The following is a 26110-nucleotide window of genomic DNA, read 5'->3' as shown; positions in this document are numbered from 1 at the left end:
TGTAGCCACAACTTCGCCTACTTCCTCCTCCTCCATTTGTTTCCACATCACTCCTCTTTTTTTCCAGAGTTACTTATGAGTAATAAAGGAAGCCCGAGTAAGAACAATGGCATATATTCCTGGCTTTACAAGAGTGGCAGACATCAAAGGAAGACACATCCCAGGAAACCACAGCTTGGCAAGAGACCTACCGTGCAGAAATGAAATTTGGTGTTGCTGCCACTTAACAGAGACCCCAACCCTCACAGCATCGGAGCGAGGCAGGCATTCTGGTGCAGGTAAGTTGCTGCCTGGGTAGCTCACTGCCCAGCTGTTGCTTGCACTTGTCTAACCTGGGGCAAAGTAATGAGAAGCTCCAAGCCTCGGCTTCTTCTTGCGGAATTTGCAAAGGTACTTACCTCAGAAGTTATTCCGAGAGTTAAATGCACATGAGGTGCTTGCAAAATGCCTGGCACACAGTGTGAAATGTTAACTCATGTTATTGCTAATGATGACAAGCTCAGTTTTTGATTTTGCCTTTTTCTTCCTCCAATATGGATGGAAAAGTCTTTTTTTTTTTTTTTTACGAAGATCAAAACCAAAGTGGCTATTCAAATTCTTCTGAACCACCCAGATTTCATCTCCAGTCAAACTTTCCTTTGTTTGAATGAGTTTCCGGCTCATTCACCTACTATGAAAACACTCATTTCTTCCCTTGGCTATGTCTCCCCACCCCGCCGGATTTGCTGCTCTGACTGCCACCCAACTCGGGCAGTGACACTTAGCCGCTCTGTTTCGGTCCCGCCCCTCAGCTTCGGAGATTTTATTTTTTTAATGAATTGCCTTTTTGCTCTCGGTCTCCTTAAGGTGGAAATGAGGGCAGCTGGGGTCAGCCACTCTGTGCCGTCTCCGTGCACGGTTAAGGGAGGTGAGTGGCTGCGCCTGGCCGCTGCCCAGCACAGGGGCCTCGCCTTCCGCTTCATTGCCAATCAAACTACATACATCACCCAAGCCCCCCCAGCCCCACCCCCGCCCCCCTGGCCCGGACTTCTGCTTCATTGCCAATCAAACTACAAACATCACCCAGGCCCCCCCATCCCCACCCCCCGCCCCCCCTGGCCCGGGGGTCCTGTCACATGGTGATACTGACCTCTAGGGGCTGGCGTTCCTTCGCAGAGAGTCTTGATCTTCTCGTTGAGTTCCAGGACTGTGATGGCAGCCTCCTGCTTAGCTGCAGCCAAATCAGTCAATAGCTTTTTCACTTTCTTTTTGTGCTTTAGCTTCTTAAAAACAAAAAGAGTTACTATCACTAGTGACAGATTCGTTAAAGGAACAGGGGGACCTAACAATGCCTGAACAGACATGGCCTTGCAGCCCGGCTTAGCTGAAACGTCCCCTGTTTATCTGGGTTGAGCCCTATGTGAGGGCCATGAAACAGCGTATGAGCTCCCAAGGTCAAAGCATTTGAAACCCCAACCTTAAAAAAGCTCACTTTCTACACCACAGTACCTTTTACTCTCTCCGAGCGTTTTTTATCAGGATCTGCACTCTGTACTTCTAATAGAGGCAATTAGAGAAGAACTCTAGCTGCCAGTTGGCATTTTACCTCTGAGGTGCTAATGCCTAAATGTATCTAATTATTTATCCCCCCAAAATGTAAGTAAAGAGTCAGAGTATTAATTCAGTGTCATTTTCCCCCTGATACTATAATGGTTTGTATTCAAATAAACTCTACAGGGGGTAGATACCACCATGAAAAACTTATTTTTACAGATATTTACAATAGTATCTATATAAGGAAAGCGGTCAGCAGGAAGACAGGTTTTCCAGGGATAGAGGATAGGAATGCCTTGCTGTGAAAAATCTGATTTACAAAATTCTAAGCCTTTGAAAAAACTATATGAGGAAGTTGTTACATAACCCAAGGATTCACTTTGGGACTTTATGACTGGAAAGCACTTTTTATGAATTTTGAAGTGGATTTGTCAAAATCAGCCTTATCTGAAACTCTGGAGAAGCTGTCTATTGGGAAAAGTGCTGCATTTGCATCTTCGGATTGCTTTTGTGTAACTGCCTTTCCACCGATCAGTTTACTGTGCCAACTCTTTGCGGGCTGGTAATTGGAAACCCAGAAAATAAACGACTAGCCTTTATCATCTTGAGAGAGGGGAAGGAATGATTTTTGCTAACTAGGGAAGGTTGTGTTAGCTCCTGGTCTCCCAAAGAAGGTACGCTGAGGTGGCAGTGAATCAGTCCCATGTTTTGAGAATAAAGCCAGTGAAATCGGCTTCTCAAGGATGGGATCACATACATAGAGCCCTCCCATTTTAAAGACGGGTTGTCTTCCAGACCAAACCCAGGGCGATCAGAGCATCACTAAAGCTTGCTTAATGGCATAAACGTGTCTGAACAAGAATGCGTTTAAAGGAGAATGGGAGTCAGGGAACTTTAAATGGGTGGAATTTGGGGGGCTCACCCAGCACATTCCAGAGGAGAGATAACCTGCGCACACACACAAGTGCCCAGTCTGCTTGGCTGCACTACTGGAGGTGTAATGTTTACGCATTCAGTTCATCCTTGTACTAACACCCCCTCAATGCCAGGCACTGGACTGGGCAGGCCCAAACAGCAAGTCTCTGATCAGGTCTCCGCCTCTGTTCCACAAAGCCCTAATTATTCCCCTCTTCTAACTCAGAGTTCACTGAAAACCTTCACAGTCTGGCATGTCACGTGGGCTAGTTCAGGGAGACTGAGCTGATCAAGAAATACACGTAGCTGGGCACCTGATAGTTATACCTCTCACAGTAAATTATTAGGGTGGCTCCAATTTATGCCTCCGTCTAATGTGAGTTGGTGAGGTCAGCTTTCTCACGAGGACCTGGCTCACCCAGGCCTGAGATGGTGACAGCAGGCCAGCACTGATCTTTGCTGGTGCTGCTTCGAGACTGTTCCATGATCCGTTTTTTTTTTTCCCACTGGCAGGCACCGGGAATCGAACCCAGGTCTCTGGCATGGCACATGAGAACTTACCTGCTGAGCTCCCATTTTTACACTCTCATTTTACCACTTAGAACTTTAGAATAGAAAGTGAGAGGAAGGATGCAGAAATGAAAATTGAGAAAGTGGAGAGAACAAGGGAAAGTATCATAAGGGGGATTCAGAAGAGAGCCCTAATTAAAAGTATTAAAAAGACCTCAGAATGATATGCATGCTGAAGTGTTAGGGATTCAGTGTACCAATAAGTGCAATTTACACTAAAATGCATAATGAAAGAAGATGGATTGATGGATGGATAGAGAAATGGTTAGATATGCAATAAATCAAAAACAGAAAAATGTTAATTATAGAATCTAGCTGTTTAGTAAATGGTGGTCACTAAAAAATTTTTCGCCTTTTCTATATGCTTGGAATTTTTCATAATAAAATATTGGGGGGAAAAGAACTGAAGGTTTAGTTTCCTCACATTGTATCCCCCCCTTAATTCTCAATAGTTGCAATTAAAATTCTCAAATCATGTCACAGTTATTTGTCTGCAGTTAAGAATCCCTCTAGAAAATTTTCTCATGGTAGACATCACCAATAAATCAACAAAACCAAAAATAAAAGCACCAAGTTGGTGGGACTTAACTGGTGATCACTAGGAAATGACACGGTGTCCCTAAGAAAAAGTCATATCACGCGGCACGCCCATGTCTGCAGGATGACATGAATGGCAGAGCGCAGGAACTCAATGGACGGGCACAGAGCTTCTCAAATTCAGCAAGAAATTCAACTCTCTTTTACATTCACGTTTCCAGAACACTTTTTTTGTCTTTTTCTTATGGTGATTATATGGTTTGTCTCTTCTTATGCTGTAATATATGTCTATCTGCTTTATTTGAGAAAGCAATTGGGGGTATTCAGTTTGGAGCAGACAGTGTCCAGGGGTGGTCACGGCAGCTGACTTCAGATATCTGAGGGAGTTGTCAAGAGGAGAGGAAGTTCAGGTAAGCAGTGCCGTTCTAGAGATGCCACGAGGAACCATGAGTAGGAAATGTGAGGAGGGAGACTTTGGCATACTAAGAGGAAGCGCCCTCCAGCAGTCAGCGCTATGCCCATAACAAGACAGGCTGGTTCCTGGCCTCGATCTCGCACTGGGAACCGTCAAGCAGAGACTGGATGGGCCTTTGGGCAGGCCCTGGTACCTCCTGGAGCCTGGGTTAAGGGGTAAGCCGATGCCTGGCCTACCCCCAGCCCCGTTTCCTCCTGCCTTCCTCTGGCTTCCTCTCACCCCCAAGGGGCAGGGCACATGCGGGAGTGGACACCTCAGCCCTTAGAACCCTGAAGGTGCGGTTGCCAGAAATACCTTAAAGAGAATTTTGGTATTTGTGAGAAGTTGGCCAAGATGGGTGACACGGCCTGTGGGTCCCTAAGAACTCAAGGATATGTTGACTCAAAAGGTTCAAACTGTGTTATTTAGCTGTAAAAGGGGAGGGGAGGGCAGATTATTTTAGATGAAGGATCTATATGAGTTGCTTAAGGCTTCCATTGGGGCCTTTGTGTACTCAGACAAAATTTAGATATTAATTAAAATATTTGATTAATTAAATATTAATTTAATATCAATTTTTCTCTATTAAAAATAGTTTAATGTTTATCTTTCTCTTTTTTCTTTTCTCCTCACAGAACTCTGTATGCCATTAATTCAAAGGTTCAACCAAGCCCGTTGGGCATTTCAAAAAAATTCAGTTTGCCAACATGTTTTTTATTAGTCATAGACATCAAATGATTTCAACAATGATAATATTTTCCTTTGCTTTTTTGGCATTCACTAGCCAGGCAACCAAAGTGTTGTACTTGCATCTAATGGAGTCTGTTATGATCTCCTTAGTAACTGTGAACTCTCCTCTGTGATTACCGAAAGGGTAGGAAGATTTTATAGCTTGGAGATAAATTCCTATTATAGGTTGCCCTTTCCTACTTCTACTACAGGATGGAATGAGGGAGGAAATCATGTATTTGTGCAGTGTTTTGAAAGGGAAATATCCATCCTCATCACATTACCGAATAGCTTGCATTTTACCAAGTCAATGGGAATTGGAAATAATCAGGAAACTATTTATAGAAGTGTTTCAACATGGAAGTGCCAGTGCTGCTTAAGATTTCTGGGTGTATTCAAAAACTTTGAATCGTGTTCTAGAATTTTAAGCCTGGGCTTTGTAATTTATCTAGTCATGAGAAATTGGGCCAGGCACATGACATTTCTAAGCCGTAGGTCCCATTTCACAGAACCATTGTGGGGGACCAAATGACATTCATGGAAAATGGTAGCACCTAGTGCTGTGCTTGGAATGTAGGAAACATACTGCGTTTCTGTTATCCAAACAAAACACATCAAGGAAATCCTAAACCCTCCAATAATACTCTAAACTGTCTTTTCTAATGATGTCTTTGTTACACTTTACAGAAAATGCAGTTTGTACCTAATTGAAAGCAAGACTTTCCTTTTTCTTTCTCCTTTAAAATTAAGTTTCCTGCATGATGACATTGATCTCACCTTGCACGGGTAGACAAAACTTAATGCCTTGAAAACACACATGCAAATAGCCTTAATTCAGTCTCCTGCCAGAGCTGGCCAGGTGCCCAGGCCAAGTAAGTGACTGCCTCCATGGGCTGCTGTGTGGCGCTTTCTAAGGCCCTGCCTGCTGCTCCCCACAGCACCTCTTTCTTGGGCTTTCCAGGGCACACTGTCCTCCCACTTCACCTGAAACCTGCTCTGTCCATCCCAAGCTTATTCACTTATGAAGCATCTATGACAAAGGCAGGGGTTTTTTCTCCAGAGAGCCACTGACAAATTGCTCACGACTGAGCATGTACAAGAGAGCTTAGTTTGAATATAGAAGATATTGGGAAGTCTTCCTTTCATTCTTCTAGTAGCCCACTATTAATAATGAAACAAATAAAAGCCTTGAAAGCATTGGCTACGACTTGGCTTATAAAATTAATCTCACATCTCTTCTTTTGGTTTCTATTTACAAAACCCTAAACTGAATATTTTAAAAGTTCAGGGATAGGAAATATGCCATGTATGCTCCTCCCAGTTCATGGCACATCTTTGATTTGGAGATGCTGTCATCCTGGGTTACTCGTATGACTTCAATGTTCATAATACATACTCCCAGCAACTACCTTGAATGGATGAAACCTAATTCTAATCCAAGGTCATGTCCCTATTTTGTAAATGAGAAAGCAGAGGTTCCAGAGAGTTTGAGTGACTGATCATGGTCTCCTGGTAAGTAAGTAGCTAAATGGAATTGGGCCAAAGTCTTTTGATTCCAGATACTTACTTTCCTATTCAGTGATAACTTAAGGCTTCACCAGTCAAAGGCATCACTAATTTGTTAAGAACTTAAAAGTAACCATTGATAGTTGTGCGTGAGGTGCTGTAGTTGGTAGAAGTAGAAAGGCAATGTAACAGACTTACTTCTAGAAGGGCAGCGTGTGTGTGTGTGATGCAAGGCGCATTTGCAGTGTGGAATGCCATGGAATACCAGAGAACCTAGGAAGGTACAGCTGAACCAGCCAAGGGCAGTCTGAGGCCCCCTCGTGTCTCTCATCAGAGAAGCAAACGCTTGAATGATTCTGATGATTGGGAACTTCTGATGATTGGGACCATTCAGTTGAGTCGTCTGATGTGACAGTGATCAGATGAGCTTTTTTTTTTTACCAAATGCCTTGAATGAAAGACAAATCACAGATGCACAATATAATTTAGTCATATTTCATTCAGCAAGGTCATGGGAAAATAGCTGGAACACAAACCCTTAGGACTTGTCATGACATTGTCCAGAGCCTGGCCTCACGTGACCACAGATAGAGGGTTAATGGACAAGAGAGTCAGACCACAGCACCAAAGCTAGCACTTCTCATTTCTTTGCAATATCCCCACCCTCCCAATACCGACACATTTCATGTTACAACATCCTGTAGAAATACATTTTAATTCTGATCCCTTTACCCAAAGAGTTTTGGATCTCTAATAAAGAGAAAACAAAATCCCAGTAATTACGCAAGCAACCTGCTTCACCACATGGGAGGCATTTATCTATAGCTGTGGCCAAGTCTTAGCTTTTCCCCATAGATGCCCTGGTCATCAGAACACTTGTGTAAGTGTTTATTAAAGAGAAGCAACAGATTAATGCAAAATAAAGAGATAACCTTCCCTGCTTGTGGTACCCAGGCCATTATTGGGAATGTTCTAGAGAGAAGCTAGCAATTACTGTCTACAAAATGCCAGGCATGGTTCTGAGCATTTCATATGTACAAGCTCATTTCATTTTGCAGCCACCCATTTATAAAGTGATGATTAATACCATTTTTAGTTGAACATACCAAGGCACAGAGAGGTTTAAATGACTTGCTCGAAGTCTAATGGTGTCACAATTAGATTCCATGCAGTTGGCTCCAGCCTGTGCCTTGGATCACTGTGCTGAGCATACCCCCAATGTCCTAGGCAGTGTCCTACACTGTGGGCGGTTTGAATAAGATGACATCTAAGATTCTACAAATCCACTGCTTGAAGAAAATGGGAATGGTATCTAACTTCTGACCATGAGATCTTAAGTCATGGCCTGATGCCTCAGGGTGACGAAATCAGATAGAATCACTGAATCTTTGATGATACGGATTTGGATGCAATATCAGATACCAATTGTCCAGACCTAGCATTATATAGATGCAGAAATGGAAGCAGAGAAGAATGAAATGACGGCCCAAAGTCTTAAGTAATAAGTCTGCGAGAAGCTAAGTTTTTGGACTCCACCTCTCAGTGTTGTTTTCCACTATATCAAGCTGCTACTTTCCCATAAGACCTAAAAAGCAATGGAATGGGCATTTGATTGGAACCTGGAACACATATATAATACATGATAAGATTACATTTAATAGAAAAAAGAATCTTTAGGTAGATGAGATCTTGCTAACATCAAAGAAACGATCTGGACCAACGTCTACAAGCAAGCTTGCCTTCATATAGCATTAGAATACCTATATTCAATTAAACAAATCCATTTCTGAGATTAAGAGGACTCATCCTTCTTATCTAGTAAAAATGGAAGAGGCTGGCAATTTTTTCGATATTTGAAAAAGAAAGGACCTGCAGTGCAATAAGTTTTAATATTACTGGTTTCACAACACCAAACAAAATTGAGGGCCCAAGTACGTCATGTGAAAAGAAAAAGTAGTCAGGGTCCACTAAAGCCAAGTCTACTTCATGGTTTTGTAACCTCAAATCACACCCTGCCCCAGCGAGCTGCGAGAGAGGTGCGTTGTCACACCTATCAGAGCCTGGGAGCAGCTGTTTTCCAACCCAGTTCCCCCTGGGGACAGAGAGAGCTCAAAGTGCCAAAGCCATATATTAAGCAATTTTAGTTTCTCAGCCCCACCTTTACAAGTGTTGATGTCATGGGCAAACAGCCATAAAAGAAGTGGCAGGCATGGAAGAAAACAGAACCAGAAACAAGAGATGGCAGAATATACACGTGCTGAGAAATAATTCCTATATCGACCTCGTGTAAGTGCTCTGAGCACTACTAACATGATTGCAAAAATAATGAAGATTTTTTCCCCCTTCTGGAATGATTTTATCATTGGGCTGACAGGTGTTTTTTCGCTATGCCTGTGCTCCCTCTGCACTTGCCCAGAGGGAGGAAATCAGTCACTGTTGGGCATCTGTGACTTAGCTGTTGAGTCATAAAACAAAGCATGCACTTAAGAACTGGAGCATTTAGATCCAAGTAGAGAAAAGGACAATTGTCATAGGAGAAAGGGTGCCCAGAGAGCATAAAACAGCTTCCTGCACTGTACAAGAGACATCGGAAAAGGCGGCAAAGTGCCAAGTTCTATTGATATTATGCTTTTACAACTTATATTCTTTATTAAGTAGAATTTTTGAGACCATGAATGTGAGCAGTGACTTAGCTTACTGTTTTACAATATATCTGTAAAGTGGATATTATATAGCTACAATTAAATGAGTGATCAGCCAATTCTTTCATTTTTCAATTGCTTTATTCTGGTATTTGTTTAGAAACAAAACTAGTTTCATGGTGGGCAAAAACCTCAAGTTAAATTTCCCCCTGAGAAAATCTATAATTTCTCATCAAGTTCATTGCAAGCAATGTTTGATAGTTAATTTGACTAAGGACATTTACATGAGAGAAATTGCATTTACATGGAGAAATTACCAAAATCAAATCTTCTAACTTGTCTTCTAGCTCCAGGTAGGTTTATCTAGTCAACTCTTTTATTGGAAAGGGAGAATTCACTTGAATAGTTAACTGGGCAATATAAATTTAAGTAGATAGATTAAGTGGATGAAACAAGTGTTTTTTGCCCTGGGAAAATTTAGTGTTTAGTAATACTATGCCACAGAACCAATGATGGATTGGCTGCATATGCTCAACCAATTTCTCTTCTCTAAGATCTCAGACAGGGTTCAACATTCAATTATTATTGTTACCTTGAAAGTTTTCTTTTCTTGATTTTCCTCTTCTTAATTCCTTCAAGCTACCCACTGTTATGGTAACTCATCAATTAAACCAGAATTATGAGGTCATAAAGAGGAAGTCATGTAGAGTTAAAAAGTAAAAAAGGCTCAGTGGGAACAGCTAAGTACTGTCTTCTGGCCTTGTATTAGAAAACAAGAGAAAAGAGTTGATTTTCAAATCAATTACCAACATACAGTCTTGACAATTATAGACAGAACCCAATATTCATTTTGCCTGAGAACTGCAAGGGAAGGTCAATTTGGAAGTCTTATTGCAAATGCATTTTGTAGTCTCCTCCCCTTTTATTCACATTCATGAATGTGATGTGTATGCTTGATAAGTGACATTTTATCTAGTATGGTGACGATCTAGTCTGTGCCCATTCGATGACAAGAAAATGTGTTTCCAATTCTGCAACAAAATCACCTCTTGCTTCTCTTAGCCAAGACTTCACCTTCTGAGAATGGTTAGCTTAGCCTGTCCTTCAGAGTTCTCCTGAAGCTCCTTTCCCTAAGCAGTGAGGCATCCTACACCTTGAACCTTTAAAGTGGTGAAAGAAATAGCAGTGGTTTGCCATAGCTGAAAACTTCCTACTAAAAGGCGTCAGCCCTGCTCTGTAGAGGTAGCTTAACTCTTAAGAATATGGTAGGAACATTCAGCAGTATTTGCAGCCTAAATTCATCTTTGTTCCTCATACTCAACATTCTAGCTGTGACTTTGGTTGTATCTTTCTTGTCTGTACTTCTCCACTATTGAGCACAGCTGTCTTCATATTTCATAGGTAGGAAGATAAGAATATTTGGATTTCCATATAGTTTCTTTTAATATTCCTTAGGACAAAAGATTAATTTCAGAATCTGATATTGTAAAGGCAGGCAGGCAAGAGTTCTTGCCTGCCATGCCAGAGAGCCAGGCTTGATTCCTGGTGCCTGCCCAGGCCAAAAAAAAAAAAAGAATTGGGTTATATGCATGCAAAGTGGGGTTGCAAAGCCATGACCCAAAAAAGGAGCATTTGACACTTGTAAATAGCATGCAAAGAGTCAGGGAGGTAGAAAAAGGGCGGCAATGATGTGAACTTTCGCTATGCAGATTATTAGCAAGTTTCAGACTGCATATTTTAACAAGTCTAAACAAATGTCCTTGCCATAATATAAGTCATCAAATACAGATTATTTCTTGGTTTTGTTGGACTGAAAAATCTGACTTTCTTATTCACTCTCCAGCAAGGTGTTCACCGTAGTTCCACTACAAACCCATCTCTGAAAAGCTAGCCCATGAAACTAAACAGGGCTCCAAATAGGAATCTAAAATATTTCTGAAAGTTCTGTCTGGTACCTTTAAGACTGTTCTCAGCAACTTGCCTTCAACTCAAGAGGTATGCAGGGATGACAGGTAAGGGAAGGGACAGGAGACTAAGCATACAGCCAAGTGCATGACCCCTCACTAGGGACCTATGGTTTCACAACTTCCTAGAGTCTGAGATTATAAATTTAGGTGTAGTAAAATGAGTTGTTCATCAGGAAAAGATTGTTGTAGATAAATGGTATGTTGCATCTTCTGGCTCTGACCAAGAAGGACCACAGGAGCCATACATGATCAGTTCTGGTTTTGGACTTCAGCTTCCAGGTCATTGCTGGTAAAAGTGAGGACAGTACTGCTCTAACAGGAGCCCACCTGCATCCAGACAGGCCTGTGTAGACTCCATCTCTGGGGCACACTGGACGGGTCTGGTCCTCCTAGTTAAAGGCAAAACTGGCTTTTGAAAAACTAAAATTCAGGAAATGCATCTTAAATAAATAGTTTTGGACTGACTAAAAGAATAAAGATATGAATAAAAATGCCATTTTTCTCAAATATGTGTTAGACTTGAAACTGGCTTCTGTTTGCTCTAATTTCAATTCTGTATTTATTTAAACTGACAATGTTGATTATTCTTAGCCACAAAAGCACTTTTCTAGATGTTTCTTGAAGTAGCAATCATAGTAGTTCAATAATTACAATACTTGCCTATCCTAGATGAATTGAGACTTTAATCTTTCAATCATATATTTTACTTTTCATTAGTCAAAATTATTTACTTTTTGCCTTTGCTGTCAACAGGTTCATCGAACCCAAGGTAGGAAGACATCTTAGAAACCATCTCAGATGTTTTAAAAATGACTCTGGTAGGATAATCTCTATCACATATTTCTAAATTAGCCCTTCCATTATGTCTGACCTAAAGCCTTCCTCTGTTTCTATTAAAGGAGAGTCTGTATTACTGTTTCCAGAACTTAGAATTCTGCCATCAAGAAATGTAAACCCCAGTGGCACCCAGAGCCAACTGCAGGGTCCTCAAGCAGCTATCACTCAAGGGGTCAATAGTCAACAGGGATGCAAACAGACATTTGCACACCAATGTTCATAGCAGCATTATTCACAATTACCAAAAGATGGAAACAACCCAAGTGTCTGTCAACAGACGAGTGGATCAACAAAATGTGGTATGTACATACGATGAAACATTAACCAACAGTTCAGATGGAGTGAAGTCCTAAAGGATACAACAAACATGGATGAATCTTAAGGACATTATGTTGAGTCAAATAAGTCAGACACAGAAAGACATATATTATATGATCTCACTAATATGAACTACTTATAATAAATAAGCCCATAGAGCTAAAATCTAAAATATAGATTACCAGAAGATAGAGAATTTGTGTGCAGAATTTTTAACCAGGTTGGATTTGAATGTTTGGAAATGGATAGAGGTGATGGAAAACTCTGTGGCGCCATTACTGGCCCTTTCCCCCATTCCCTCGCCAGTTTGGTGTGGAACTGGCCCATATTCCCAGTGCAGGTCCCTGGTCCCAGTTCTGGAGGGAGCAGAGTAACCCTCGTGCTGTACCAAGGCGCATGAATGTCTGTGCCAGTCTGTCTGGTGGCAGGCTGAGGGACTGAACTCACTGTCCCAGCACTCACCCTGTATAAACAGGCAGCTCACAGAGCTCTTCCACAGAACGCTGGAGGAGAACAGCTGCCTGGGGCAAAGGATCTCAAGTTGTGGGTCATACAGTGTTGTGCCTGGGATCATGAGGAAATACTAGGAGAGAAGGAAACACTAGGAGTGTGAATGGAAGAATTCTTAGGGCCATAAACTCATGCCAAGACAAGATGTATGCTCAGAAAACAAAAACAAAAAACAGAAAAGCCTATGCTTCAATCTTGTGCAGTTCTCTAAATTCATTGTTAGGACGGCCAAACTCTGAAGGAGGGAACTTGCACAGGCTGTGCTGCAAAGATTGAGGAAAGTGGTTTCTCCAACCCCACCACCTGACTTTTGTTTTTACCTCCTGGCATTCAAGAAAATCTCAGTCATAATGCTACTTGTATACAAGCTTCAGGAACAGACACTTAAGCATCTAAATTCCAGAAATAAAACATTAAAATATCAGAATGTCATGGGTACAAACGAAAGATTACAAAACATAAAAACAAACAGGAAATGCTGGTCCTTGCAAAGAAAGAGGATAAAGTACTATAAATCATCAGAGTAAGAAAGACCTGAGACATACCACACAAAGGCTTTCAAAAAATGGTAAATATGCTCAAAAAGGAAAATGTGAACAAAGAACTAAAGGAAATAAGAAAAATGTAGATGAACAAAAGGAGAACAGCAATAAAAATGTAGAAATCATGAAAAAGAACCAAACAGAGTTGAAGATTACAGTAACAGAAATAGAAACAAAATTCTCTAGAGCATTCAACAACAGATTGAAGCTGGCAGAAGAAAGAATCAATGAACTCAAAGATTTGTCAAATGCCAAAGATAAAGAGAGAATTCTGAAGGCCACAAGAGAGAAGCAATGTACTATGTACAAGGGAGACTCAATGAGACTAAATGCTGATTTCTCTTCAGAAACCATGGAGGCAAGAAGGCAGTGGGATGACATCTTTGAAGTGCTTCATGGAAAAAAATTCCCTATATCTGGCAAAACTGTCTTTCAAAAATGAGAGATTGATTCAGACATTCCAGAATAAACAAAAGCTGAGGGAATTCATCACATCTAGACCAGCCCTACAAGAAATGCTACGGGGAATTTTTCAGGTTGAAAGGAAAGGACACTAGAGAATAGATCAAAGCCACATGGAGAAATAAAGATCTCCAGTAGAGATAAAACAACATGAGTAAATATAAATGCCAGTACTATTGTACTTGTGGTTTGTAACTCCGCTTTTTACTTCATATTTCTGACATGCACATCTGTGGGGTTGACTGAAAGGGTGTCCATGGATGAGAGTCAGATGCTGGCCACAGAGATAGCATGAGTGTCTGCTTGTCCATGAGATGGTGGGAATGCATGAGCGTGCGCTGGGGACGTGAGGAAGGCTGCAACTCCAGCAGGTCACACAGCGCTCCCTTTCCATGGGAGCTCGTTCTGTATGCCATTTCTTTATTGGTTGCCAATTTCAACTTTGAAAAGAAAAAAATCAGTTGGAACAAAGGAATCTTAGGTTTGGAAAATCATAAATGTGGGATGACAGGGTAGTTAAAGCATTTGTGAAGTAGATCAGCTTCCTTTCTTAGAATAAATATGCAGCATCAAACTGCACCATCCACTCAAAGCTTTAACACGCTTTTCCTCTCTGACTTGGAAACAAACACCTTGGTTCTGACTCTGTTTTGCCACCCACGATTCCCTTGCAACTCCATGCAGGTCACAACAGCTAAGGAAAATTCCCATACCACCTTTCACACTCATTGAATTGTTCTAAACTATTTCAATGACCTTCATAAGCTTCAAGGAAATATAGCAGGAAAATTGTAACTCCTGTTCCCAACTCTATAAACAAAAGAGTAATCTGAGGCAAGTGTCTGGATGTTCACTTCTCCAAATGCCAAATGGAATTTTTTAACCTCCTTAGGGTTTACATATGGATTAATTAAGTCTTGCTGATTAAACTTTTTGAGCCTTAAATGTTCAAAGTGGAGTAGGGAACTAAGGCAATGAAAGCTTTTTTAAGCTTTAAAATTGTAGTTTATTTTTCTTATTTTAAAAGCAATCCAAGATGTAAAAAAAAAAGGCAACTCATGCTTCTTAAGTGCTTCAAATCCCTTGATAATCCCTGTGTGTACTTAATACACACACATTCAGCAGAGAAAAGGAAACTTGCCATTTCTGGGGTATCAAATCTCAAGGATCTTTGCTGGCTATTTCTCTTTCATAGCAGAGAAAAGGTATTCCAATTATGGAAACAAGGAATCTTGGTCTGTCATCTGAAAAGGCTTAATGTGGAATATATTTCCTAGCCAGTCTTTAATCATTGTGATTATTTTCTCCATCCAACACACAGGTGCATACCCTTAAGGAGAGAAAACATTGTGTCTTGTTCCTTCTCTATTACTTTTCTGAACACTAATCTTTATTTTTTGATGGGACTTTTGTTGCTGTCTTCTATAATAAGAATAAATGGGCAATCCCCCATGAATATTGGAAAAAGATTTCTACTAGAAGTGATATTTCTGTCAACTTGAGAAAGTCAAGTGGGCATATCAACAAGGGTTGAACATATTTACTGGACTGATACTAATTTTCTAAGCAATAATCTATTGAGAAACTTTTTAGCCTGAGAATTTTGAAATCATGTTTTTCTAATCATGTTAAACTTTCCAAAGCAGATAAAATTTTAACAGAGAATCCCATCAATTAGGAAGATCTCAATTTCTGAGATTCTTAATAATGTAGCTCAATTCAACAAATATTTACTAGGTGTGCACTGTGTGCCAGGCTCTGAGCCAGAAATGGAGAATACGTGTAAGGCATAATCCTTCCCCATTGGAAGATCTGATCTTGTGATATGTAATAAAGTTTCAATATAATGCTCTTAACAGGGTGTATATGGGGTCCTCTGAGGGCACAGATCAGGACCCTGAGCCTTGCCTAGAGGTTCAAGGGAGGTTTCCTAGAAGAGATGTCAACTGAGCTGAGTCTTGAAACGTGAATCAGAGTTAGGTTAGGCAGAAAGGGTGCAGGGGAGAGGTCATTCCAGCACCCCAAAGACTGAGATCAATAGACAGCATTGTATATAGGCAACCACAGGCCATTTCTTATTTCTAGAGGCCAAGTGCAAAGTATAGACATACAAAGTGGGAGTGGGGGTGGGGAATAGAGGCTGAGCCGTGGATGATCTTTTGCATAGTTCTGTGAAGTTTAAGCCTTATCGTGTAGGGAATGGAAAAATTTTAGGCTTGAACAGATGCATACTATAGATAGATCACTCAGGAGATATGAGGTGGGTAGAATTTTAAGGGAGAATGTTAAATAGAGGGATTTTAATTATGAAAGCATTTCAATGGACCAATGAATGAAAGAGATAGTGGAGTAAGACAACAATATTTAGGAAGGAAAACTGAACTTGAGTGATTAGCTGGTATGTTTGGTTAATGGGGTTTGGTGTGAAAAAAAGAAAGTACTGGATTTCATAATGCAGTGATTCTCAAACTTTCATGGCCTTCCAAGCTTCAGTGTATGTAAGAATTTCCTAGCGAGTGTGTTAAAAATGTGAATCCAGACTGTTACTCAAGAAGACAGATTGATTTAGGAGACACTCTTTCGATACCAGTCACATGGTAATTCTGAAAAATACATTAGAAATCTAAAATCATACATAAAAAATTCCAAAGTAGGAAAGCAAAATATCTGGCTAATAAAAATGCAATGGGAACTCAAAGCAAGCCATTGTGAATAGGAGTAGAAATGAAGCAGCCTACAGGGCCATCGTAACCAGACGTAGACTTCAAGGTTATAACTGTTATGGGCAGACAGGAATGGGAGACAAATCTTACAGACCTCGTGTTTGGCAAGGAGCTGGTACAGGGCTGTTTATTCCCCGCATGTAACCCAGTATAAGGATAGGCTTTTCAGTTTGGGATAAGGGCCTAAAATGTTCCATCCTCCAACTCAGGACTTTGCAGCAATGAAGGAAATGGTGGAAAAGAAACATTTTGAAGAAATTTGAATCCCAAAATTCCATGTACACAGTGCAATGGTTCTGATTCTCACTTTCCCTGTGATTCAAAAATCATGAGCCAAAAAAAATTCAAAAATTGGTACAGAAATAGTGAAACATGAAAGGTTCCAGGAAAGGCAAACTTGGAGCTGTGCAATAGGAGTACCCATGGAAAACAGTACCCCCTGAAGATAAGCCCACAGACTAAAATTACAAAACCCAAAAGTTCACCTACTACCATGACAGAGAGGGAATCAGCATATATAGCAAATAGGAAAATGTATCATGAGGAATGAGTAATAATACAGGAATTTGAGATGGTCTTTAATATTCAAAAATATTTTTTAAAATCCCTAGGACAAAAATAAGACATTATGGAAAAAAGAAAAGGCATGAAAAGGAATCAATGAAAACAATTAAAAATGAAAACTGTGATCACTGAAAAATATGTTAAATTGTAGAATAGATATAGCAGATAAGAGAATTAGTAACTTGGTAGATGATGTAGGAAAAGTCATGAGAACCCACAGGAATGGACATATGGAATATATGGAAGAATATTTAAGAGACATGAAGTAGGGAGGGAAATCTTCGATATAAATATAACCTACTTTCCAGGCAGAAAGAAGAAAGAATAGGGGAGAAGATTTATTTGAGGGGGAAATGGAGGAGCATTTTTCAGAAATGAAGAAAAACATGATTCCTTAGATTTAAATATCACATTGAGTTCTAACAGGAAAAATTTTAAGTGGACAGATTGGGTCCTACCTAAAGAATGACTCATCTGATCTGAGTTGGAGCTCAAGTACCTGAGTTTTGAATAACCTCCCCGAGTGATTTTCATGCACAGCCAGATTTGAGAATGAAAGGATTTGTTCTCAGACATTAGAACACCTAAGAATCACTCGGAGACTAATTTAAAATGCAAATTTCTGTGTCTGATCACAGAGACCTTAGAGTGGGAAGACCCTCCAAGGAGAGTGAGTTAAATATGAACAATTAAACACCTCTTCTGCAATAAGCAAAGGTAAGCAGAATGTTAGAGCTGATTCTATGGATTTAGAGTTTTCTCCTATAAATATATCAGGCACAAAATAGTGCAGCTATTTCTCCTGAGGTGGTTGATCCTTCTTCATCTTAAGGAAAAAAGTATATGGGGCTTTAGTAGTCATGAAAATATGAACTCCATGAGGACAGTTGGATTAAGAACAGACAAGAGCTCCAGGCAGAGGGTCCCGGTTCATTTCCTCATTTGGTACATGTACACTGAGCACAATTTTTTCATGGCAGTACTTTTACAAGCATATAAAAATTGTCAACAGATTTGAGGTCCTTGACTATGACTCTATGTGGCTTTATTTTACTGTTTTGAAATATTAACTGTCTCCTTTATTTGAGTGCCTCTTCAAATCCTAGATTTTACTCTTTCTTCTATTCTTCCTGTTTTAGATTGTCTTCTGTGAGTTTGTAGAGCAACTCCTGCTCTCTGTGTCCTCAGTAGGTTGGCCCCAGCAGGCAAATACCCCATTCAGAGACATGTAATATATTACCCATTTACCACATACGTATTGAACAACTCCAGGGGATCCTGGGGTGAGTGAGACAATCATAGTCTCTACTTTTATAATGTTGAGAGTCTAGTTATGGGAACAGACTTGAAACAATCACACACAAGTCAGTTGCTGACTGTGGTAAGTTTTGTGGAGTCACACGTGAGACTCTGAGAGCTTGTATGTAAGAGTTGTGACCTCGTTAAGGAAGTTAGAAAGACTTTTCTCAGGAAGTCACACTTGACAAATATCTGAAAGATAAAGGGACATTAATTAGGTAAAGCAATGAGAAAAGAACATCAAGGAAGAAGGAATACCATGCGTAAACGCCTTACGATGGAAAGAAGAGTCACAAGTACAAGAGTCTTGAAAAAATACAGTGGGTCTCTATTAGAGAGAATAAGATAAACAGGAGTTTGGTGGGTGATGTTATAAGCAGTGCTGAGTAATTCTGAGATGCTGTGCTCAAGATGTATAACCTGGTATTTCCCTGGAACTGTGGTTATCTGTCTGACGCCTGAGACTCAGAGTTGGAATCTCTGCAGCTCTGAGAGTCAGCACTATCCATACAACAATTGTTAAAGAAGCTGAAAAAGAGATCACACCTCAATTAGAGATACAAACGAGGCCAATCTGCTTGGGACTAAAGTAAATCAGAAAATAGGGTAAAGGATGATAGTGTCTGAATTCTAAAACTTCACTTTCTATGTGAGACCATAAGAAGAGATGTTTATTTTATCCAAAATTTAAATTTCCTCTAGCACACAATTTAACATACCCTGTCTGTGCAGTTCACTTAAACAACCTAAAAACATGGAGCCTAGAATAATGAATGAGATCTTGTAATTCTGAATAGGTAATGTAATACTCTGATACATTCTTGAGTATGTAAGGCAAACAATGATAAAAGTATTTGCAAAGTTCCTGGAAAACTGGAGGAAAAAAAATGTGGGTCTATTAAACTTCCCCACCTGGGAAATTCCTGATAACTCTCTCAAGCGTTAGGAACTCCCAAATTAATAGGCCAAATCCTCCATCCTGAGGCTTGCTTATGTGCAATTTCTGTAATGGGGAAGCTAAGTCTACCTATAATTATGCCTAAAAGTCATTTCCAGAGAACATCATTTTTTGCTCAGATGTGGCCTCTTTCTCTAAGCCCAACTTTTGCAAATAAACTCATTACCCTCCCTGCTACATGGGACATCACTTCCATGGGTGTAAGTCTCCCTGGCAATTGGGATATGACTCCTAGGGATGAGCCTGTCTCTGGCATCATGAATGAAGGTATATTATGATAGAAATTGCCAGGGGAGATAACATAGAATGAAAAGAGAAGACAACACAGTACTGAGCTTTGAAGAACTCAAACATTTAATGATATGATAAAGAGGATGAAATTGCCAAGCAAAAGAATGAATGGAGGGCTGGGGGGAAATCAGAGTAGCTTTGTGGCATGGAACCCAAAAGGAAGAGAATGTTTCTACAAGGAGAGTGAGATTGACAGTGCTGTATGCTGCTAAGAGGTCAAATACAAAGAATGTTAAAATATTGATAGGGCTTAAAGATAAGAAGGCCATGTTGCCTTTGGGGCAGCTACAAATGGAATCCAGGAAAGAGTGGGCTGAAAAGTGAGTAGGATTTAAATGAACAAGCAGATGTTACCTCTGGAAGCACATGCAGTACTTGGATACAATGGGTGTCTCTGGGAGGGACTGAGAGACTGAGGGAATAGTTGGGAGAGAGAATTTTCACTTCATATGCCTTTCACGCTTTGATCATTGTGCACAGTGAATGTAATATCTATTAAAATTGTGAGATATACATTTAGGTTTCCTATTTTGGCTATTAGGAATAAAGTTGCTATGACATGTTCATAAGAGTAATATTGTAAATTTTAGGTAGTGTTAGTATATGCTTAACTTTATAAGAAACAGCCAAACGATTCTTCAAAAATATTTGCATTATTTTATATTCACACCAGCAATACATGAGAAATCTAGTTGTTCCACAAATGTCCTTGTGAACACTTAGTATTGTTACACATTAATTTTAGCCATTCTAGTGGATATATAGTGCCATTTCATTTCATTTGATTTGCATTTCCCCGTTGACTTCTGATGTTGAGCATCATTGCATATGCTCATTGGCCATTTGAATATTTTCTTTTGTCAATTGACTACTCAAATTTTTCCCATTTTTTAAATTGGGATTTTTGTCTCATTGAGTTGTAAATAATCAGGAAATTATTTATATATTCTGGATACAAAACTGTGATTATGTATTTGTACTATGGATATTTTCTTCCAGTCTTTGGCATGCCTTTTCATGTTCTTAATGTCCTTCAAAGAAAAGTAGTTTTTAATTTTGATGAAACCCCATTAATCATTTTTTTGTCTTTGAAGGTTAGTGCTTTTTTATGTCCTAAGAAATATTTGCCTACTGCCTGTACTCTGGGAGTGGGTATTATGCATAACGTGTTTTTTAATGTAGGAAAAATATACTAGCAATCAATCTCTTCTATAAGATTGGGTGCCTGAGAAGTCATTTTTTAATATGACATGTTATGATATATTCTTGCTCCTAAAGAAATGAGAAGCAGACTTATCTACATGCACTCATGCATAGCATTCTCAAAAAATATTTTTATTGAGCAAAAACCGCACACATACATTTCAATCATAATATATAATCAGTGGCTCACAATATCATCACATAGTTGTGTATTTTTCAACGTGATCACTTTTAAAACATTTGCAGCACTCCAGAAAAAGACATAAAAAGAAAAAAAAAAGAGCTCATACATCCCATACACCTTACCCTTCCCTCTCATTGACCTGCAGTATTTCAATCTATCCAATTTTTACCCCTTATCTCCCCCTATTATTTATTTATTTTTTGTTCTTCTTATTTTTTTACTCATCTGTCCATACCCTCGATAAAAGGAGCATCAGACACAAGGTTTTCATAATCACACAGTCACATTGTAAAAATTATGTAGCTATACAGTCTTCTTCAAGAATCAAGGTTACTTGGGGGTACAAATGAAATCAGAAAGAAGGATAGATGAGAAAGACTGAGATGGTATAATCTAGGAATGCCTAGAGTATATAATGATAGTGTAAATGTACAAATTAAAAAATGTTTTTGCATGAGGAAGAACAAAGAAATGTCAATACTGCAGGGTGTTGAAAATAGATGGTAATTAATATTTTAAAACTTTAATGTATGTGTGAGACTAAAGCAAAAAATGCTTATTTAATACAAAATTTATATTTTGACTAGTGCATTTCCTAATATAACTTATGTGGACAGCTTAATTGAACACCATAATACTTGGAACCATAAGTAGGGTATGAGATTTTGTAGGTTTGTCCAGAGTGATGCCCCGATAAATCCCAGAGTGATCTGAACAGTGAATAAAAATGTATTTGCAAAGTACCCTTCAGGGAATGGTGAGAAAGGGGGAAAACAACCAAAGCAATAGGCTGAGCCTCCAATCTTGAAGTTTGTTCATAAGAAACTTAACCCCACAAAGGATAGGTCAAGCCTACTTAAAATTAGGCTTTAGAGTCACCCCCAAGAGAACCTCTTTTTTTGCTCAGATGTGGCCTCTCTCTCCAGCCAACACAACAAGCAAACTCACCACCCTCCTCCTGTCTACATGCGACATGACTCCCAGGGGTGTGGACCTTCCTGGCAATGTGGGACAGAAATTCTAGAATGAGCTGAGACTCAGCATCAAGGGATAGAGAAAACCTTCTTGACCAAAAGGGGGAAGAGAGAAATGAGACAAAGTTTCAATGGCTGAGAGATTCCAAACAGAGTCCAGAGGTTATCCTGGAGGTTATTCTTATGCATTAAGTAGATATCACCTTGTTATTCAAGATGTAATGGAGAGGCTTGAGGGAACTGCCTGAAAATGTAGCGCTTTGTTCCAGTAGCCATGTTTCTTGATGATGATTGTATAATGATATAGCTGTGTGATTGTGCAAACCTTGTGTCTGATGCTCCTTTTATCTACCTTGTCAACAGACTAGTAGAACATATGGAATAAAGGTAAATAATAGGGGGAACAAATGTTAAAATAAATTTAGTTTGAAAAGCTAGTGATCAATGAAAGGGAGGGATAAGGGATATGGTATGTATAATTTTTTTTTCTGTTTTCGTTTTATTTCTTTTTCTGTTGTCTTTTTATTTCTTTTTCTGAATTGATGCAAATGTTCTAAGAAATGATCATGATGATGAATATGCAACTATGTGATGATATTGTGAATTACTGATTATATATGTAGAACGGAATGATCACATGTTAAGAATGTTTGTGTTTCTTTCTTGTCATTTTTTTAAATTTAAAAATTAATAAAAAAATTTTTAAAAAGGAAACATATGTAATAATAAAGAAGAAAAAAAAATTAGGTCTAAGAGTCACCCCCGAGAGAACCTCTTTTGTTGCTCAGATGTGGCCTCTCTCTCTCAGCCAACACAACAAGCAAACTCACTGCCCTCCCCCTCTCTATGTGGGACATGACTCCCATGGATGTGGACCTTCCTGGCAACGTGGGACAGAAATTCTGGAATGAGCTGGGACTCAGCATCAAGGGATTCAGAAAACCTTCTTGACCAAAAGGGGGAAGAGTGAAATGGGACAAAATAAAGTTTCAATGGTTGAGAGATTCCAAACAGAGTCGAGAGATTATCCTGGAGGTTATTCTTACACATTAAATAGATAACACCTGTTTAGTTAAGGTGTAATGGAGAGGCTGGAGGGAACTGCCTGAAAATGTAGAGCTGTGTCCAGTAGCCATGCTTCTTGAAGATGATTGCATAATGATAGAGCTTTCAGAATGTGACTGTGTGGTTGTGAAAACCTTGTGCCTGATGCTCCTTTTATCTACCTTATCAATAGATGAGTAGAACATGTGGATTAAAAATTAGTAAATAATAGGGGGAATAAATGTTAAAATAAATTTAGTAGATTGAAATGCTAGTGATCAATGAAAGGGAGGGGTAAGGGGTATAGTATGTATGATTTTTTTTCTGTTTTCTTTTTATGTCTTTTTATGAATCGATGCACATGTTCTAAGAAATGATCATGATCATGAATATACAACTGTGTGATTTTGTGAGTTATTGATTATATAACAAGAATGGAATGATCATACGGTAAAAATGTTTATGTCTGTATGTGGTTATGTTTCATAAAAAATGATTATAGTGAAGAATACACAACTATGCCATGATATTGTGAGCCATTGATTGTATACCATGTATGGATGGTATGTTTGTGAAGATTTGTCAATAAAAATATTTTTTTAAAAAATCAAGGTTACTGGAACACAGTTCAACAATTTCTGGTACTTCCCTCTAGCCACTCTAATACACCAATAAACTAAAAAGGGATATCTATATAAGGCTTAAGAATAACCTTCAGGATAACCTCTCAACTCTGAAATCTCTCAGCCACTGAGACTTTTGGTCTTACTTCTCTTTTCCCCCTTTTAGTCAAGAAGCCTTTCTCAGTCCCATGATGCCAGGTCCTGACTCATCCCCAGGAGTCAGGTGCCACATTGTCCCAGAGAGTTACGCTCTTGGGAGCCATGTCCCTATGTAGGGGGGAGGACAGTGAGTTCACCTCCTGGCTTCAGCTAGAGGGAGAGGTCACATCTGAGCAACAAAAGAGATTCTCTGGGGGTGACTCTTAGGCATAATTATCAATAGGCTTAGCTTCTCCTTGGCAGGAATAAGCTTCATGGGGGTGAGCCCCAAGATTGAGGTCTCAGTCGATTGAATAGGTTGTTTCTGTTGCTTGTGAGAATATCAGGAATTCCCCAAATAGGGAAGTTTAATATTTCTTCCTTTCTCCCCAGTACCCCAAGGGGCCTTTGAAAATACTTTTTTATTCTCTGCCCAATTTACTCTGGCATATATTGGGTCATCACACTAACCTGTACAAACCAACAAGATCTCATTCCTTATTCAAGGTTCCATGTAATTATGGTGTTCAAATAAACTGACCATACGAGTTAAATTAGATAATGTGCTACCCAGAATATAAATTTCATCCATAACATTTTGAGTGCACAGTAATAATTATTGAATTCAGGATTTAGAGAAGGAATCATAAGTGTTCAAGTGTAGTTTCAATGGTTGTCAAGTTTTGAATCATTGTAAAATTGATTTAACATTTTATTACCATGAATATTTACAACCTTCATTAATTGTGTCACACCTCAAACCCATTCTTGGAACACACAGTCCACTGGGACACCAGTTTGCCAGCTCCGAGATAGAATAATTGCTAGAGGGACATGTGGGTTCAAAGCAAGTCATTTTACTTAAATGGGAGTTATAGGATCATTTTTTATTTATATACAAGAAAGAAATGAATAGTTGATATTCTAATAGTCCTGAGATGTTGGGAGAGGATTGGCTTCAAAGCCTGATGAGAGTTGGCCCAGGAAAATATGTAGCTACACCTGTATGTGTGGTGATAGGAAGTTAAAAGAATCCTGCCTAATGGCATTTCTAGGATTATTTTTAGCTCTAAATGATAGAAATACCAGCATCAAATCACTGCTTCTCTTAATCCCCACCCAGTGTTCTTAGTTGTAAACTAAGATCAATTTAAACCACACACACAAAAAAACAATTTTCTATTGGGAAATTTGAAGAACAAGACTGGAAAGAGGTAGGACACAAGAGAAACTTTTCAGCAGCCAAGACAGCAGTCAAACTCCCCACCTAACGAGTCAAGTGAGAACTCTGCTGCTTCCACTGAGCCTCAGGCACCCCAGTTTGCAAAGCAGCACTGGGTGTTGGATGCTTCCACAGCCCCTGTGACTCCTACCTTTGCTGCTTGGGAAAATAGAATTGGCCTCTGCCCCAAAGAATTCTCTCTGTTTTTTCCTGTGATCTTGAACTCCCGATTCATTGTTAATGAAATGTGTATCTCACTGATCATATTTTTTCACCCTAGCAAGGGAGGCTGGAAAATTATCCAGTCTGCTGGTCTTATATGGTGAGCTCTACCTCCCTTGAAGACCCATGTAATGGAGAATGTCCTCATCATAAGAAACGGGTTGAGAATTCTGGGCAGCTAAAAACGTCCATTAAGATAGGTGCCGCAGCCCATGACAAGATGTAGGTACATAGCCCACAGAATTTTTAGAATATTCTTTCCTCTAGTTGGATCCATTTCTGAGCCAAGGTGTTCAGGTAGACAAGCAGAAGTAGATAGATTTCAGTCCTCACTTGCCCCCCTGCTGGACACTCAACCATCCTTCAGCTTCATCATGGCATAACCTACCCAACCATATGCAATGCTCTATACTTGCCCATGATAAGAGGATTAAATGTGGCCAGGAAACTGCATCCACACAAATTGCAGATTCCAATGGCACCACTGATCCCAGACTCCGTAGCTTATAAGGCCTTGTTTCAGTTTGTTAGTGTTGCTAGAAATGAAGTATACCAGAAATGGATGGGCTTTTATAAAGGAAATTAATTAAGTTATGAGTTTACAATTCTAAGGCCATAAAAAGGTTCAAATAAGGCATCCAGAGAAAGATACCTTGACTCAAGGAAGGGCCAATGATGTCTGGGGTTTCTCTGTCAGCTGGGAAGGCACATGGCAATGTCTGCTAGCTTCCTTTCCTGGCTTCTCATTTCACATGCTTTCCTGGGAGTGTTTTCTTCTGCATCTCCAAACATCTCTGTGTCAGAACTGAAGCTTTTTCCAAAATGGTCCCCTCTTAAAGGACTCCTGTGAGTGACCCACCTTGAATGGGAGGAGACACTCTAATCAAATGACCCACCCAATTGTGACCCTTATCACATTTTCAAGGAATCAGCTTATTCAAAAAGATCCCACCCAACAATATCGAATCAGGATTAAAGAACATGGTTTTTCTGGGTGTACATACCAGTTTCAAATAGGCACAGACCTTTATTTTTTACAACCAGCCATAAAGCCATAAATAACTGCTTCCCAGTCAATTGACAGAGGTTATCAGAAAAGGCAGATAAAACTATTTTTTTTTCTTTTGCTGTTATTTTCCAGGC

The 26110-nt window shown here is 39.5% G+C and overlaps 1 protein-coding gene, 1 long non-coding RNA gene and 1 other non-coding gene across 8 annotated transcripts in view; 1 reads left to right on the top strand and 2 right to left on the bottom strand.

Annotated features, from left to right (window-relative positions):
• CCDC192 (coiled-coil domain containing 192) overlaps positions 1 to 26110 on the bottom strand; it is a 248895-nt gene that overhangs the window by 53770 nt on the left and 169015 nt on the right. For all 3 annotated transcript variants that reach the window (XM_077138310.1, XM_077138311.1, XM_077138309.1), the window contains one exon: positions 1130 to 1262. In XM_077138310.1, coding sequence (XP_076994425.1) covers positions 1130 to 1262 — 133 coding nt within the window. The remainder of the gene's footprint in view (positions 1 to 1129; positions 1263 to 26110) is intronic.
• LOC143664887 (uncharacterized) overlaps positions 1 to 26110 on the top strand; it is a 71215-nt gene that overhangs the window by 208 nt on the left and 44897 nt on the right. For all 4 annotated transcript variants that reach the window (XR_013166647.1, XR_013166646.1, XR_013166644.1 and 1 more), the window contains exon 2: positions 68 to 278. This is a non-coding gene — a long non-coding RNA (uncharacterized LOC143664887). The remainder of the gene's footprint in view (positions 1 to 67; positions 279 to 26110) is intronic.
• On the bottom strand, positions 20532 to 20664 carry LOC143665068 (small nucleolar RNA U109). Its single transcript, XR_013166743.1, has one exon. It is a non-coding gene; the product is annotated as a small nucleolar RNA U109 (small nucleolar RNA).

Source organism: Tamandua tetradactyla, chromosome 20, assembly GCF_023851605.1.
Source record: "Tamandua tetradactyla isolate mTamTet1 chromosome 20, mTamTet1.pri, whole genome shotgun sequence".
Classification (NCBI taxonomy): Eukaryota; Metazoa; Chordata; class Mammalia; order Pilosa; family Myrmecophagidae; genus Tamandua; species Tamandua tetradactyla.
The sequence above is the reverse complement of the archived record's forward strand: the minus strand, read 5'-3'. Positions and strand labels throughout refer to the sequence as shown.